This window comes from Xiphophorus hellerii, chromosome 8 (genome assembly GCF_003331165.1).
Source record: "Xiphophorus hellerii strain 12219 chromosome 8, Xiphophorus_hellerii-4.1, whole genome shotgun sequence".
Lineage (NCBI taxonomy): Eukaryota > Metazoa > Chordata > Actinopteri > Cyprinodontiformes > Poeciliidae > Xiphophorus > Xiphophorus hellerii.
Genome location: NC_045679.1, coordinates 2,142,667 through 2,160,141, shown reverse-complemented (window position 1 = coordinate 2,160,141; position 17,475 = coordinate 2,142,667). Strand labels below are relative to the sequence as shown.

The following is a 17,475-nucleotide window of genomic DNA, read 5'->3' as shown; positions in this document are numbered from 1 at the left end:
AATAAATGCAACAGAAAAATGGCTCAACCACAGAAAAAAGAAGCGAAAGGAAAAATGTCACCAAGAGCAAAAACAACACAAACATAAATTCGTGTTTTATTAAAGTTAGAGGCTCAGAAACACTTCAGGTGTGTCAGCTGTATGTAGAGTAAAGGATGTGTGATGCTGCGGGATCCGTGATGAAGTACATGGAGTAATGAACTCTAATACCGGGACTTTTTAGATTAAAAACCAGGTGACCTTTGACCCAGAGGTTTCTCAGGGTGTGAGGTCGTACTTACAGGTGTGTCTGGCCAGCGAGTAGTTGGACGAGCCGCCGCTCGTCGGTCCGAAGCCTTCCGGCACCGCTCCTCCGGCTCGAGCGCGCACCGAACCTTTCGGCGGTTCGATCTCGGCGCCGAACTCGGCTCCGATGACGCCCAGCAGGACGATGGCGGTGGCCTGCTTCCGCCGCTCCTCGTACGAGTTGGAGATCTTCTTGGCGTTTGGCGGGAGGTTGGACAGGCAGCCTGGCGGAGGAACGGAAACAGAAACGGTTCACAGCAGCTACTTCCTGTGGTTTACTCTGCTGAGCCAATCGTAACGTTTGGATCCTTAATCCTGAATTTACAAGAGAAATTCAACTGACAAACTTTAGCAACAAACTTTAACTACTTAGCATGAGCTGTTACTTCTTCATTTTGACTTAACCATAACCAACCGTTCTAATGTTACTTCACTCACTCACTCTTTGGTTGCCTAGCAACAACCTGTTGAGTAACTTGCGCAGCAGCAGATTAAAGTTTAGGAACAGAGTCTCATAACGGCTTAAAAATAAAAGACAACGGAGTGGAGTGGAAACTGTGGATAAAACAGGAAAGGTCACATCACCAGATTGATGGTATTTCAGATATTTAAAACAAAACATCTAATCAATAATTTTGATATCGACTGAAATGAAATGCGTATGTCTTTTTTTCAGCCACACTGTCCAGCAATAATGGAAGGATTTGTGGAGGGAAGGAGGAAATGTACATGGTGTCTCCTGGTTTTCAGGCGGTGCTGAATGGAGAGATATCCGTCCTCCAGCCTGACGCCCTGAAGACTCTCTGGGTTTTCTGAGTAAAGAGACTAAAGACGACGTCCAGAACTAAACATGGACCAGAGGAACCAGAGAGGACAAAGAGCTGAGCCCTTCCTGCTGCACGTCGGCCGCTGCTGCTGCTTTCCAGGCGTCTAAAGATGGCGTCAGGATAAAGGGAGACTTTTTTTTCCACCTTTTCATTTCTTTCTTTTGACGCTGGAAAAGCTGCAGGCCGGCCGGTGAGTCTCCAGTGAGCTGATAACAAGTGAGCGGCACACTTCTTTTGTCCCGGCATTAATCACCACACAGGCACACGCCTCATTGTGGCTCTGAAAGCCTTTAGTCACACTGGGAACGCATTGAAACGCCCAGACGGCCATGTTCACAGACTCCTGCCAGAGCTGGACGCGTGCGGCCGCTTTGTGAGGGAGGGAGCACCTCTCCATTGTGTCCGCCGAGGCGACCCTGGAATAACCTCCTTTGTGCGCGCGCGTGCGGCGGGGCCGGCTCAGCGGGGGGCCGAGGCGGCGCGAGAGCCGCCAATGTGTGTTGCACAGTGGGAGATAAGAGCTGCGGACACGCTGCGGATCAAAAGACCAATGAGCAGCGCATAGAAAACGCCGTGTGGATGAGCGACGCACCGCTGTTAGAGATTTAGACAGAACTCACTTCCGAAAGGTGGAAAGACCTTCAACACCTGGGGGGTTCAGGGAGAAACAGCAACATCAGAGCTGCACGAAGATCTCAAACACAACCAGACTCCTACTTCAACACCAGCGCTGCCAGAGCCGGATCCCAAACGTTTCTATAAATATATAGAAGTTAAAGTTGGTTTGAAGCTACAGGATCACCAGTAAAAGCTCCGTCTCCTTTATCAGTTCGCTAACCTAGAAGCACTAATCATAAACACTACTTCCACTAATGCTAAAGTGCTATACCAACATGCTATTTAGCAGAAGCAAAGGCTAAAGCACTATGCCAACACAGTATTTATCATAAGCTAATGCTAAAACCAAAGCAATGCATGGTTCTGTGCCTTACCAGAGGCCTGAGAAAACCTCCAGCTTGGAGCGACGAACTCTCTTTGCTAGCTGCAATCTCTACTTCCTGTTTATTACAGCTGTATGTAGCGTCAACATCCCATGAAATCAAGCTTTGCGTATTCTGGTTGATTAATTTCAAACCACTAGATGGAAATACTGTCTATATATATATATATATATATATATATATATATATACGTACGTTTCCATCTACAGTTCACATTTTCTGCTATGTTTTTTAATTTGCATGAAAAGTGGATGGAAACAGCTCTGGTAGTGTTTCATCTGGAGAACTGGCTGCCATCAGTTCAGATATTTACTGGCTGCGTCTCTCCCAGCTGAAGCCACCAGGCTGTGGGAGATGTTATCGTCCCACACGGAGCCGAGTGAAGCGCCGTCAGACGGCCATTTGATCCCAAAGCAGCTGACTGTGCAAACGCATCCCAGGTGGAATGAAATCCAAGATGGATTCCAGTTAAGTGAGTAAAAGCATCCGTCTGGGCAGACGCACAGAGCCAGAGGAGCGACCCGCTGCTCGGCCTGAGGTCGGATCAGCGCAGGATGAAGGCGGGCGCCGTCCTCCCAGGAGTTTCATACATTATTTTTCCTGTTTTTTGCTCATTTTTCAGACGTGCTCCCTGCCCACATATTTCCATACCGCTGCTCTTCATAATGAGATTGCTAAAAGCCAGCTGTCATTTGGAAGAAGGCCCAGCAGCTGATAAATGGATTACACATGGCATCCCCCTACGGCCAGACCGGGCCAGTACATAACAGAATTACAGATGGACTCCCAATCAGAATCCCTAAAAAGTTCAGATTTGCAGAGAAAGTGAGGAATAAAGACACCAAAGACTGAAGGGCTTCTGACGACTGATTCACAAAGCAAACGGCGCTAATTGAGCTGCGGAGGGAATCGCTACCCGAGTTCTTTACGATTTTCAGGTACAGATAAAGATGCCAGAGAGAAAAGGATCAGCAGCTGCATTTCCAAACACCATGAATTTTCACAGAATGGGATTATCAACATAATTTTGCTTAATGGAAACATGGCAAGTGTGAAAAAACTTATTTTTGCGCCATGAGGTGGATTTTCTTCCACATCAAAATTAATGTTTTGAAAAACTGCAATGGAAAAAGTTTTCTTATTTTTTGCGACAAATTTAATGTTTTTGCAAAATTTGTGTATTTTGCACAATTAAAAACTAATTTTTTACATTCTGCGATTAAATTTGCGTTTTGCCACACTTTTCAGATCACACGAGTCGTATGATCGTGTGATTTTAATTGTGTTTCTTAATTAATGAAAAAAAAACACAAAATTGTCTTTTTTCTATGAAGTTGAAATCCTTTGGGGCAACTGATCACGATTCAACTGATGCAGATTTAAAAACAACATTTTTACTGATGCAACATGAAGTATCTGTGCTCTGATTTTAATGTCTTTTAATAGTTAAAGTTAAAATGCAAACATTTTAGTTAAATAAACCGGTCAAAAATAAAGCAATAATGAGAACCGTCTGCTCATTTCACTAAAATACCCTAAATGTGTTCAGTTTATGTTTTAATTAGCAGGTAAAAATTAAAAAACTAAATCGTGTTTCCGTGTTCCCCTTTGTTCTTCCAACTTTACATTTTGGCCTCAAATCGTCTGAGATGAACTGAAGTTTGAAGTTTTCCAGCCGGACCGGCGGTTTGGTTTCCGCCGGTCCGAACCTGCAGCCGCTTTGCTCCGCGGAGCCACTGATTGATTTTTGAAGCCAATCGATCGGCTTCCTTCGCAACCAGCAGATCTATTATAATGACATTGCATCTAAATCCTATTTGTGGGCCAACCTACTCCAAAACATAACCCAATAAAGCAAAGAGGAGGACAGAGGAGCGCCCCTCCGCACTCGCCTCCGCTCGGCTAAATCTTCATAAAAACGAGAAATGGAGCGGGATAAAAAGGAATTCTGGCAGAAATGACATTATCCATAAAGGAAGGAATGTATTAAAGGAAAGGCAGAGCGCCGTAATGCAGCAACCTGTGGAGCCCGGATGGACAAATTAAGGACATGTCATAAAAGCAACTGAAATGTCACTCAGCAGATAAAACTGTGACCTTTCAGACAAAGCTTTATTCAAGAAAATTAATAATTCACATCAACATTGTTTTAAAGAGCACTTTATATCCGATCTGAAGCGGAAACCAAGATGTCTTCAGAAACGTCTCAAAGACAAAACGAAGAGAAATGATGAGGAGAGACGGAAAATACAGAAAACTGTAAAAATCAACAAAGAAAAAATGATGAACAAACAGAGACAAGGAATGAGACGCGTTAAGATTAACGTAAAAATCGACTGGGACGGGTCATAAAAACACTGCAGGAGTCGAATCCAGAGTCTGTCTGAGCAGAAAGACGTCAGCGGAGCGTCCAGATGTTCACCAGTCATTTCTCCAAGTCCAAGTCAAGCCTCAAGTCTTTGGCTGAAAGTAAAAGTCAAGTTTTGTCTCTGGGAGAAAAACGAAGTCAAGACTAAAGTCTTTAAAAGTTTAAGTCCAAATGAGACTCAAATCTTTGGCAGGAAAGTTTGAGTCAAGTTTCTAATGACTGAAAAACATTTCCTGGTCCAAACCATGATAAAAATAAAAACCTGTGCTGTGTGTCCCCTGGTCCAAACTGTTATATAATAATAATAATCCTTAAATCCATTAATTTTATAAACATCTAAATAAAGGATTCATGTCATGAGGGAGGATTCTCAATCTTTCTATAAGAATCTTGTTCCAGTTTTCAGTTCGGTGTTTGAGGCCGTATTTACATACATTTTTATTTTCTACCCAAAGGTGAATATTAAATATTCCGCGTCTGAATTTCATCCCTGCCAAGAGACATTTTGGATATTTTCCTTGATCTGAGAAGTTTTGGTTGCTGCTTTACCCATGAAGCTCAGACTTAACTCTGAGATAAAGAGAGTTGAGGGCAATCAAACCCACAACCTTCCCTCTGCTCCCTCCTACAAAGGCAACCCCAGCAGCTTCCCATCATGCTCTGCTTCCATTGGTAATCAATGGGAGACTGGTAAAACCCGATCACCGGGGACCGATGGAGGGGATCAATAGCAGCACAAAAATGATGTGAGAAAGTGCAAGAAGGAAAACGCTGCAGGAGGAGAGACAACTCTGAGAGAAATGTTTAATAAATGTGAATAAATATTCCAGCCTTTCCAGCTGAAGGAAAGCGTTCAGTAAGACGAAGGACGGCCGGCGTCCGGGGAAAGGAACCGTGTCCTTACTGTAAATGCCAGGAGACTGAAAATCTGGGGAAATAATTGAAAACACAATTAAGTTGATAAAGAAAAAAGATTTGAGTCCTGAAACGGTGGCTGCCCTTCCAACGGGCTGAGTCCAGCTGAAGGTTAAGTGTATTTTACCATCTTAAGACACAGACAGAGCAGCTATCTGCGCCCAGCGTGAACGCCGGGCTTCAATTAGACCGCATGGAGGCAGGCAGGGGAGGGGGCCTGTCCTCACCAGAAACCACAAAACAAACTGAGTTCAAGTTCAGAAGGACGAGAAAACAGACAAACTCTTTCTCCTCAGCAAGAGTTTCAAACTTTTCATCTAAACACTTTCATCTACATTGGCTGAGTTTTTTGGTATGTTGGTTTTTTTAAGTCTGGTTATTTGGTTTGGTTGAATTAGTTGAGTTTAGTTGGTTTCTTGTGTTGATTGGTTGGTTTACTGGTTACTGGTTTATAATTAGTTGTGGCCTTTTTGTGCTCATGGATTTAATGGTGAAAACTATGAGGAATTAATTGTTTTTAAATCCAAACCAATAAAAGGTCACATCTTTCATTGGTTTTACAACAAGTGTAGAGGAAACATTGTGTCACAAAAACAAAAGAAATTTGTGTAATTTTTTTATTATTATTATCACTTGAGAGCAAAACATAATCTGAGTTCAGAAATTACAATAAAAAATGTAATAACATTTCAAGAGGGAATCTGAAACTGTACCAATTTTACCACTTTAGAATTATTCTGATACTGACTTGGTATCAATATCATCAATATTTTGGATCGATCTGCTCACCTCTAGTATTTATAGAAAACTACTGTTGCTCATCTACATGTCAGACTTTAGTTTCTCAGAGAAACATTCCTCTACATTGTCAGTATTTAGAGAAGAGCTTCTTGCTGTTATATAATAATATTCCCGTCCAGCAGCTGCGTCCCGTTCTGGGGACACCGAGGAACAATCATCGGAAACAATCGCCGCCCTCAGAGTCGCGGCTCCCAACATTTATCTCCACATGAGCTCAATCTGTTCGGAGGAGAAACGTGATCTGACCCGGCCGACCCCCCCAGGCCGGGGGATTGGATTAGACAGGGAGCGTGGCGTTTCAGCTAACCAAATCACAACCGGGCTAATGACACCGTGAGGTGAGGGCCTGCCTGACCTTTGACCTCTGACCTCAATCGCTGGGGAAGACAGAGGGGAGATATGAAGAGACAAAGATGGCGGAGAAGAAGAGAGACGGTACAAAGAAATCCCAGCAGATTTCTAAAATAAAATATAGTGGAAAAACGTGGAAAGCTGAGAGTTTCACTGAGGTCCATCCAGAACCAGAAGGAAACAAAAACGTCTCCCAGCTCAGTGGAAGTGGGTTTGTTTAGTGGGAAGCTGGTTGGGGCCTTTGACCTTGGAGAGGTCGACCTCTCCATCAGAGGATGGGGCGACTCCCAGTCAGAGCCAGGATTCCCTCTAGTGGGAACCAGCAACACTGCTCTTCACCCAACAGTTAGAAAGGTAATAATAATAATAATAATAATAATAATAATAATAATAATAATAATAATAATAATAATAATAAAAACAGTTTTTACCTGAAAGAGACACGTTTTAAAGCATGACTTGAAAATAAATGGATATTCAAAGAAATATTATCCCCTCAAACTTTCCTGCTGAATCACATCCTGGATGTGGATAAATAAGCATTAAAGTGGAAAAATTATGTGTTTCCAGGCACAAAGTGCCATTTTATATCATAATCAACCTTCAGTTGTTATAAAAACAACATAGATATCAAATATGACATAAAATATTCGATATTCTAAGTGATTTAATGATTTGAAATTGGGCCTCTGTCTCTTTAAGAAGCTTCTGTTCTTTCTGAAACTCCGCCTCCAGGAAGTCACCCCAGCCTGCTTGTATGAGGCTCCTGATGCACAAATGGCCCCCAGCACAGATGTTCAAATTAAAACGTTCTAGTTATTTAAATATTTACAATTAGTGTAAAAGTATCAAAGTCAAATCTTCTAAAAATGGAAAATGTTGGCAACACCGATTATTTCTTTAAATAACATTACTTTTTGACCTGTTCTGCACACAGACCTGCTTTAAATTAATTTGTTAAACTTGGTTAAATACAGCAAACGTTTCTAAAGAACCTTATTGTCAGAACAGATTTAATTTTGTTCATTTTTCCAATAGATGTCTAGAAAATTTTCAACATTTCTTTTAATAAGGCAAACAGAGAAATAATTTAAACTTCCCTTTCCAACTACAAATCTGACTACTTTATTGGCCTAATTAAAGTTTTGAATGCTCAGTTTGTTGTTGAGAATGTAAAATAACATTTTGTTTGGCCCTCAAGTCGATTTTGGGTCATGTGACAAAAAGTTTGGACACACCAGCCTCAACAGATTACAGGAGGTTCTGTATTTCATACCACTGTGCTCTACAAAACCAACCGGTGAGTTTTCATTAGCATTAAAATGACTTCAGCTAATTAAATAATACATTTTAAAGCTGCTTTTAAGGCTAAAATGTTTAATTATTGTTCAGTCTGATGTATTTCGCTGTTGTTGCTGCTGCAGAACTAATTTCATCCAAACCCAGAGTTCTGGTAATTAATGCCACCGATCCGGTTTGTGATTTAGAAAAAGTGAAATTCATTTTCTAATGCGTCTCTTCCCTTATATATGGGATGTTTCTCAGCAATAAGTCCTGCCCATACCGTGTGTGTGTGTGTGTGTGTGTGTGTGTGATGTGGATCCTAATAACATCCCCTGACACTGTTAGAGACATAATTACAGCACACACACACACACACACACCACCAGGTCCAGGTGTGTGTGTCTCTGAGGCTTTGCAGCTGAGGCACCGAGCAACAAATGTCATCACATCCTGAACTCTGTGTGTGTGTGTGTGTGTGTGTGTGTGTGTGACAGGGACGGGGAGTCGACACATTGATGAGATGAGTCTATCGCCGTGGAAACAGCCTGAAGCCAGGTGATTGCACGGCTGTCGTCATGTCTGTCCTTTCGTCTTTGTGTCTTTAAAGGTTTCCCTCCTTTGTTTCGTCTTTAGCGACTTTTTAAAACTGGCTCACATCTCAGGAAACGCTGCAGATGATCTGTCATCATACACAGTGAAGCACGGTGGTGGTGGGATGATGATCACATGGCTACGCAATGAAGTTAGTAAATATTCAGCAATATTATGGGATCTAGATGGACCTACATTTTCAGCCCCAGAGTTTTTGATCACTAATCTTCCACAGCTGCATAAATCGGGCGACTCGGTGAGAAAATGTTCAGGTTAAAAAGTGAAAGCCTGTGTTTTCAGAGAAGGTGTGTGTTTCCACCTGTAGTGCAGGTGTCGGCCGTTTCTCACCTCCCCTCTGTGTAACTGTGGGACAGGCGACCGATAAACGGCTTTTAACACCATTCGGGTTCAGTGGAACTCAGAGCGGCGCCGATGCAGAAACACTTACTGCGTTTGGCTTAAATACAGACTCAGCAGAGCAAATCGCCTGAGTTCAAGCTGCCCAGAGGTGATAAACAGGATCTCTGGGTTCCTCAGATCTACAGCGCATCAGGCAGTTTGAGAGGAACAACCTTTAGTTCGACACCACAAACACCAGCAGAGGGAAGATATGAACACTTCACTTCCTTTCCTTTTTCAAACTGATTCAAGAAGAAAGAACAGGAAAAGTTTTGGGTTATCAGAAAATGAAAAATGTCGTCCAAACTGATCAGTTAGTTTTAGATCCCTGGTCAACCATCATCACAGACTATGGAATCAAACTTTCATTTTTCACTGTAAAAGACAAGAAAAGTCTATTAAAAGTAATTATTTGAGTTTTTTGTTTAGTTTAATTTATATCAGACCACTTGGATTAGTTAGGAGTTATTTTTATTTAAATCAGTTTAGACTAGATTAGCATAGTTGAGCTCATCTTAGATCAAATCAGTGTGGAGAAGTTAAATTAGCTTTAGCTTAGTTCAGTTTAGCTGAGCGTAGATTAGCTTAGCATATGCTAGCTGAATTCAGTGTGGTTTAATTTATCTTGGTTTTCCAAAGTATTATTTGTCTTGTAGTTTTATTTAGCTCAGTGTTGTTTAGTTTAGTGTAGTTTTGTTTATTTCAATTAGGTTTAGCTCAGTTTATACATGTTAGCTCAGTTTAGCTCCATGTAGCATAGCTTAGCATAGGTTGTTTTAGTTTCATCTCTTCCTGGTTTACATCATCTGATCTCAGTTTAATTTAGATAATTCTCATACAAACAAGAACCAAACTTTATTATATTTTCTGTTTAGACTCCAGTTTGACTGAATTTACTGAAACAGATTGAATTGTAGAACCTTTTGGATGAACTCTAGTTTTTATTATCTTTCCCAAAGAGTAATAGTGAAATGTGAAGTTTTATTTGTTTGAGAGCAGATAAATGACCTCTGTTTGACCTTCACATTGTATTTAACCTGAGTGTTGTCGTTTCGTTGCCGGTACCTGCTGTGATGTCATCGTCGGTCACGTCCATCTCCTCCTCTGGAGCCTTGGTTTCCACTGGCTGAGCCTCCGGAGGGGGCGGGGCTTGAGGCGCGGTCTCTGTTGCTGTTCCAGCTGCGGAAAACCAGCCGAAAACCTTTGGTTAGGACATTAAACCAGCAGGTGTCGCTGCAGGCAGCAGGGCGGCAGCGCTGCTGGTGTGTGTGAGGAAAACCTCATCAGGTTGGCCTCATTAAGAGGCTAACTGCTCTGGTTAAGCAGCTAATAAAGGTTTATTGGGCCTCCCTGTTATCCAGAGAATAAATGACAGAATTATCTTCGCATTGCCAATTAAGAGCGGATTTTAATTAGCAGCTGAAGCTAATGAATGATAACGCTCTAATGAACGCAGCGGCTAAAGGTAACAGAGTCAACACCGCTCTAATCTGTGGGGAAACACACACACACACACTCTGATAAATGAGTGCAAACACTCCGCTGGACACACTGATGTCTGTTTCCTGCAGAAATGTAACAAACCAAAGAGAAAAAAAGACATCAGTAACTAAAACATCACAAACAATTTCATACGGCCAATAAAACACCTCTAATTACAGAGTGTGTAATTACCCTGATAAATCCTGGTTAACACAGCGCTTCATGTTCCAATTAACCTGCTGAGACTCTGCAGACAGCTCAGTAACGACTTCACACACACACACACACCCCCACACACACACACACACACACACACACACTCTGACAGAAGACCAATACGCCGCCTGATTGCTGATTATTCGTCTGGAACATTAAAGTGATAAAAACTTAATTGGACTTAATTAAAACATAACGGATGCTAGGTTGTGGCTGAACAGAAGGAAAACTGTTTCCACCGGGGAAACTCAGCAGAAAGGTCCGATTCTAACGACGCTCTAATTAACCGGGCAGAACCAGAACATGCCCAGATATCCTGGCTGTTTTCACACTGATGGTCCGGTAGACTCGGTTCCATTTGGGATCAAACATCCGTTTCATTTTCTGCTGAGTCAAACCAGTAAAACCTGTTCCCTTCCTGGCCTGTGGGGGCGCTGCACCAAGACCCACTGAAGGAAACAACATTGAAAAGACACTGAGCGCAACTTCCTCCTTCAGCAAGTGGAAACTAAAATGGAGGCGTCAGATTTTTAGTCATAAAAACTCGAGCCATTTCTCCCGTCACCGCTAGGCTAGCACGTCTGGTTTGGTTGTGTTTACCCAGAATACTTTGCACTGTAGTCCACTTCCTGACTAGAGTTTGCATTCACACCTCCACAAATGAACTAGAGTTGGATTAAAGTGGATTAAACAGGTGGGATTAGGTTTATTTTAAATGGCTAACTTCACACACAATGTCTCAAAAACAACCATAGTTATTATTTTTACATGGACAGTAATGTTTGGTATTTTTTATATTTTTACAGCTTCGTTTGAACATTTTACAGAGAAACTGCATGTGAGAACTAAATTAATCAGTGATATTTTAATAATTTATTACTGTTTTTATTAATTTCAGTAAATGTCTCAGTTCTTGATATTTTTACTTTAATTTTTCCAACAGCTTTTCCTCCATAAGGTAACAGCCAACGCTGAACCTCAAACAGAATCACCTGCAGACAGACTTTCATGTTTTGTTTTTTCTCCTTTTTTTGTTCCAAATGATTTATTTTTCATTTCACAGAGACTGTGAAATGAAAAGGATGTGGAAGCGGAGCGAGCCGCTGGGCCGGCTGTGCTTTAAAAACATCAAGAAGTGAATGTTTTAAACAGCAGACAGGAGGAGGAGGTCCAGGAGGTTAACAAGGCATGCTGGGAGCAATGTGTCATGGCTGACATGACAAGCTTGACCTTGGAGCACGCCATCACGCCCCCACCCTCCCACTTATCCCGCATCCCTCCTCCGCCTCCCCCCCGTTTCACACTGATGAAACCGGCGCTGCAGCTTGTCCTGAAAAGCTGCAGATTAAAACTCCAGTTAGCCGTTAGCAAGGAAAACAAACCATTACCACCAGCAGACAGGAACAAACCCAGAATTACTAGAGAACGACTAAAAGAAACCAGAAGATTCTGTTTTACACAAGAAAAATATTAACTTTTTAATCACCAACAGTGGTGGTAAACTGCAGCATGGTGGTGGAAGCATCATGCTGTGGGGATAGAGATAAATCCAGGACAATCCTGGAAGAAAACCTCTTAAAGGCTGGAGATGTTGACGATGTTTGTATGAGAAAGATTAAGTGGATCAAAAACTGTAAAAGTTAATTTATCAACACAATTTAAATTTATGAAGCTAAAAGTGATGTAATAAAAACAAAGCCTGTCGTAGCGTTTGTTCACATCGTTAGAAAGGTTTTTACTGTTTCTGTCGGTCTGATTAGCATTTAGTTTGACATGGAAAATGTTTAACCTAAACTCCAGACTTTTCCATCCCTAAATTATTCCCACCCTGTGATCTTCTGGAAGCAGCGGCGTCTGAAGGAAACACCTGAATCGATCCGCTAGAGGCGGGAAACACCGCCGAGCCGAGGCAGCGGCAGCGAGCAGAGAGCAGAGCCCGGCTGACCTTTCACCCCTCCTGGAGGCGTTTAAAGGGACAGAACACAAAGGACGGACAGGTCGGTAGGAACCGGCCCGCTAGCGGCGCCTGCAACATGGCCGCTGTGTCTAATTAGCCACAGCAGGCTGGAAACACGCGGCGGCGGCTAATCGAACAGAACCGCTGCTTGATCGGGAGCGCTGAGCGTAACCTGGAAGGCTGCCGCACAGATGCTCCAGAAAACAATACAAGCAGCAGAGGAGGAGTCCAGGCTGCAGGGTCAAAGGTCACTCACACAGGAAGACAGACGATCACCCAGTGTCCCTCACATTCATGTCCATCCTGTAAACAAAACTCCCAGGAGGCAATTGGCCTCGCAGGACGAATCAGGAGTCAAACTGACTGAGAAAAACTTTGATCAGCCAGAAACTACTTCCTGTTTCTGCAGCTGCTGCAGCGCCACCTGGGCTCAGCTGGAGACATGAAGGAACTGCAACTAGGAGGCGTAAAAGAACTACAACTAGATGGACTAAATGAAGTAGAACTAGATGAACTAGAACTAAATGAACTAGAACTAAATGAACTAGAACATGAGGATCTAGAATGAGAACTAAATGAGCTATTAGAACCAGAACAGATAGAAGTTTGGTCTGAAGAAAATTGTCTTTTTCTTTCTATATGTAAACTTCTGGTTTCAGCTGTAAAGGATTCATTCATTCAATCATTCATTCATTCATTCATGTTGGGTTCTATAGAACTGGGTCAACTGGACCCATTTCTCATATAGAAACAAACCAAATTCAACTGACAGGACAAAACGTTTTCTATAACCTCCTGACTAGAACCAGACCAGAACCAGAACCAGAACCAGACCCAGAACCAGAACCACAACCAGACCCAGACTGCTGCAGCGGTTCTGTTCCCCTCCAGTCCCTCTAGATTCATCTGGACCCCTCCCGACTCCTCCGGACCGCTCCAGAACCCTGCTGGGATTTTTCCGGGTCTCCACCGCCAGCCGGAGTCGTCTTACGGGCCGGCCTGCTCCGGGGATCGGATTCGGTGACCCTTTGACCTCTCTCTATCTCCATCTCCCTCACTCCCCAGCCTGCGGTCCTGCTGCGGTAACACAACACTGACCGGTGCCCGTTGCTATGGCAACCGCTCCCCCGAGAGACTCCCAGCATCCTCTGCAACCGCGGCTCCTGCGCTCAGACGCATGCAGCATTTCAGGAGGCGGTTTCTAGTAAAGCAAGGTGCAGATTCACCTTTCTTCCCATCAGCAGGTCTAACTATAGCCAGCGGAGCGACGCCAGGGAACAGAGCGACGCCCGCTTCCTGCGCCGCAGCAGCCAATCAGCAGCAGGGAGGCAGCGACATCATCAGAGACAAACCAGAAACACGAGACAAGCAGCAGAAATTCAACTGTGTGGTGGCGACGACTTCACCTTCATACTGCTGTCCACAGTGACTTTAAATTGTGTTTTTATGTCTGATTGATTCATAGAAACCAAATAAACCTTCATATGAGGAAGGTCAGAACCCGGACCGGTCAGAACCAGAACCGGATCATTAAACCTTCATCAGGGTTTGACATGTCCATTAAAAAAACCACTGGAGGATACAGATTCATACTTCACATTCAGCTGTCACAGCTCTCTGTCCTTCTTAGACAGTTTGTAAAGAATAAATAAAAAGTTAAAGAATAAATTCACAGAACATCTATCTAAAAGAACTTTTATTTTGAAAACTGGGGAAGGAAAGAAACCAAAACCAAGATGGAGGACAGAAAAGCAGATGGTGAAGTGGATCGAAAAATCAATGATGGATGGATGGATGGATGGATGGATGGATGGATGGATGGATGGATGGATGGATGTTTCATATAAAAACATAAACCATCTTATTTCCCACCCCCCGCTCTGTTCTGATTGGTTGGTCGTTATGACATCACCAGGCCCCTCCCATCGTTGTTCCATAAGAACTCTGCCTAAAGTTTCAGATGAACTGTTTGGGATGTAAATGTGTGACCAGCAGGAACCGGCTCGGCCCGGTCAGGTCTCCAGAACCTCAGAACCCATCGGCCTGTAAAACCTTCGTCCTCCTAAAGTCAGGATGAAACTTACGGGAGCTGACCGTGTCCACATACTGGGGCAGGTACAGAGCCCAGGCATCGATGGTGTCCTTCCGACCGGACTGTCCGATCCGCCTCAGCTCGGCCAGGAGGAGAGCCTGCGCCGCTTCCCGGACCTAAACCAATGAAACGGGTCAGAACAATATTCAATCATCTATACAAAGAACGTCATGAGAAGAAATCAAATAAATATCAGAAATGGTATTTTACACAGAAGCAACCTTTCCTAACGTTGTCCCCCAAGTCAGAGAGAAAGTCCATCCCTGACTCTACAAGCCGAAGGTTAAGGGTTAAAGGTCATGACAGAGGATCACTGAACTAGCTTGGTTTGTTTGGAAGAGCTGAAGGAAAAAGCCTCTGGAAGAAGGGAAAGACTTGTGGAACGACAGAACAAACGTCTGGACAATGTTTGGAGGCAACCAACCACAGAACATCATGTACAGTAGAGGCAGAGTGGTGATGTGGGCTCGTTTTACAGCCACAGCCCCACAGAACCAAGCAGTCTTTGGTCCGTGGTCTACTGAGCGATATGGCGTGGTTATCGTAGTAGAGATCGCAGGCAGCTTGTCTGAGACGTTTCCATTATCTGTCTCATACGGGTCGATCCCAGCAGCAACCATTTTGTTGATATACATTTTTCTGGCACATTGGTCCAGAGTGTTTATCTTTTTGTTCGTTGATCTTGAAGCCACGGTTCATCCATGCTTTGGCTACCAAGATGGCGGCGGATCACTTTCAGTTCAGAGTTGTGGGAACTATATGTTGATCTCTTAACTAAAGTATTAAAAACTGGGTTGTCAACATGACAATCGTCCCAAACATAACACCGAATCTTTAACAGAATGACTGAATAAGAACTGAATCAATGGTCTAGTCAATGACCAGACTTCCTGTTTCAGGAAGCCATGCAGAAACAGCTCTCTCAGATCTCTGCGTACCTCCAGACATCGGTCCTGCCATCTTCTGGCCAGCATCTCCAGCAGAGGCGGTCTGTACTTGTCCAGGCCGAGGAGGTCCGGCAGCATCACGCAGTGCATGGCGGCCAGCTGGCTCCACCCTGCACACAGAGACGCCAAAGATCAGCAAAATCCACCCAACCCAGTCTCTATGGTGCTGATCCACAAGCGTCACTGCTGCCATATAAAAACGCCGCTTCGCCGTCGTTTAGCAGCGACATGTAACATGAAATGGTTTAGATCAATGTTTCTCAAACATTTTCAGGCTCAGGATCGTTTTACCCATTTAGCAAAAGCTCACAGATCACCAAACTCTGAATTAGCTGCAACACCAACAGAAATGAAAATATTCATCTCTTAACGCACTTATTGTTGTTCTTAGGCTGTTTGCCAAAGCCACAAACATGTCTATTCAGGGCATTTTTACTTACTTACAGATTCTGAAATTATGGATTTCCAATTGTGTCAAACACATGGAAATCAAAAGAGAAGTTGCTCTTTACTACCAAGTGTTGTGTGCATTAATTACATTTATAGTTATTTCTAATTTAGGCACAATCAAAGAAAATAGACTTGAGTTGAGTTAAATATGAAATTATCCACCAATTTCAATTTAATTATTTAATTAATTTGTATTTGTATTTAATTATGTTAATCATTTTAATTAAATAAAGCTAATTAAATAGGTGTTGATGTGTGGGCAGAGCACTATAAGCAAGCAAGGTCGTAAAAAAGGAAGCACAGTTCTCACCAACTGAGACTCAAAAGAATCGACTCAATAGTGAACGATTCACTAAACTCTCAGCAGGTAAGATTTAGTTTTAGAAATCCAGGTGTTGTTTTCTTTCCACCGGTTTCGTCAGGTTTCCCTCTGAGTGACCAGTGTTAACACAGTCCTGTGGTAAGCTAGCTGTTTGGGTCGCGCTAACGTCCGGGAGCACAGTTTGAGAAAGACTGGTTTAGAGTTTTAATATAACAGCAGTGACATTCTCTCTCTCTCACACACACACACACACACCCCCACACACACACACACACACACACACACTCCTATAGTCTTCACATGACTTCAGTGAAAACACGTCGTCTACCGCCGTGGTTAGAGCAAACTCATCATTTCTGCTCACCACAGTGTCTGATGGCGTTAAAACATCTCAACAACAACAGAGAAACATCAGCGTGAGGTAAACAACACACCATACTTTGGTTCAAACAAATGAATTTAAATTTATAGATGTGAAAAAACAAGAAAACCTGCAAGGTTTTCTGAAGAAACGACAAAGATGTGACGAAAGAAAACATTTAAAAATGTCTCCGTGTCGCCTCACATCTGGCAGCGTCGGTCTGAGACAAAAACATTCATATTTTAGACCAAAATATGCAGCAAGCTTTCCATCTGGGAGACGGGAACAGACTAAAACATCCGCCGATGCGTCACGTTTCACCTGGTCCACATATATCAGATCAATATATGGTTTCCACTACATGTGAGGGATGGAGGGAAGATGGTTTTAACGCAGGAAAGAAATTTCAGGGGAAATTTCTTTACCAGTTTCCATCTTTGAACTTACCTTTTCCAACGAGATAAACAGAGAAAACTAGAAATGTTAGAACAGTTCTGAGATACATCCGGACCAAAAATGCCACAACACAACAAATTTACTTTTTATGCAAAAAAAATTGAAAATCTAACTTTAATAAATATATTAAATAACTTAAATACTTTATTAATAAAATAAAGGCACAAAACTATGAGGCAAAAATCTTTTATATATTTCTTCTGTCCACTGTAAAATAATTTTAATTGAAAAACAATAATTCACCTAAATTTCAATGTATGCTTTCCATATTATTCATGTATTATATAAATTATTGAAACATCAAATTAATTGTATATGCATTCTGTTAACATCGTTTTATTAGTGATAAGTATAAATTATTTTCATTTAT

General features: G+C 42.6%; 1 protein-coding gene across 5 annotated transcripts in view; it reads right to left on the bottom strand.

Moving 5' to 3' along the window:
• Nucleotides 1-17,475, bottom strand: part of wdr7 (WD repeat domain 7) — a 62,929-nt gene that overhangs the window by 22,182 nt on the left and 23,272 nt on the right. For all 5 annotated transcript variants that reach the window (XM_032569620.1, XM_032569619.1, XM_032569621.1 and 2 more), the window contains 4 exons: nt 15,508-15,626; nt 14,562-14,685; nt 9,888-10,001; nt 282-509 (listed from right to left, as the gene is read on the bottom strand). In XM_032569620.1, coding sequence (XP_032425511.1) covers nt 282-509; nt 9,888-10,001; nt 14,562-14,685; nt 15,508-15,626 — 585 coding nt within the window. The remainder of the gene's footprint in view (nt 1-281; nt 510-9,887; nt 10,002-14,561; nt 14,686-15,507; nt 15,627-17,475) is intronic.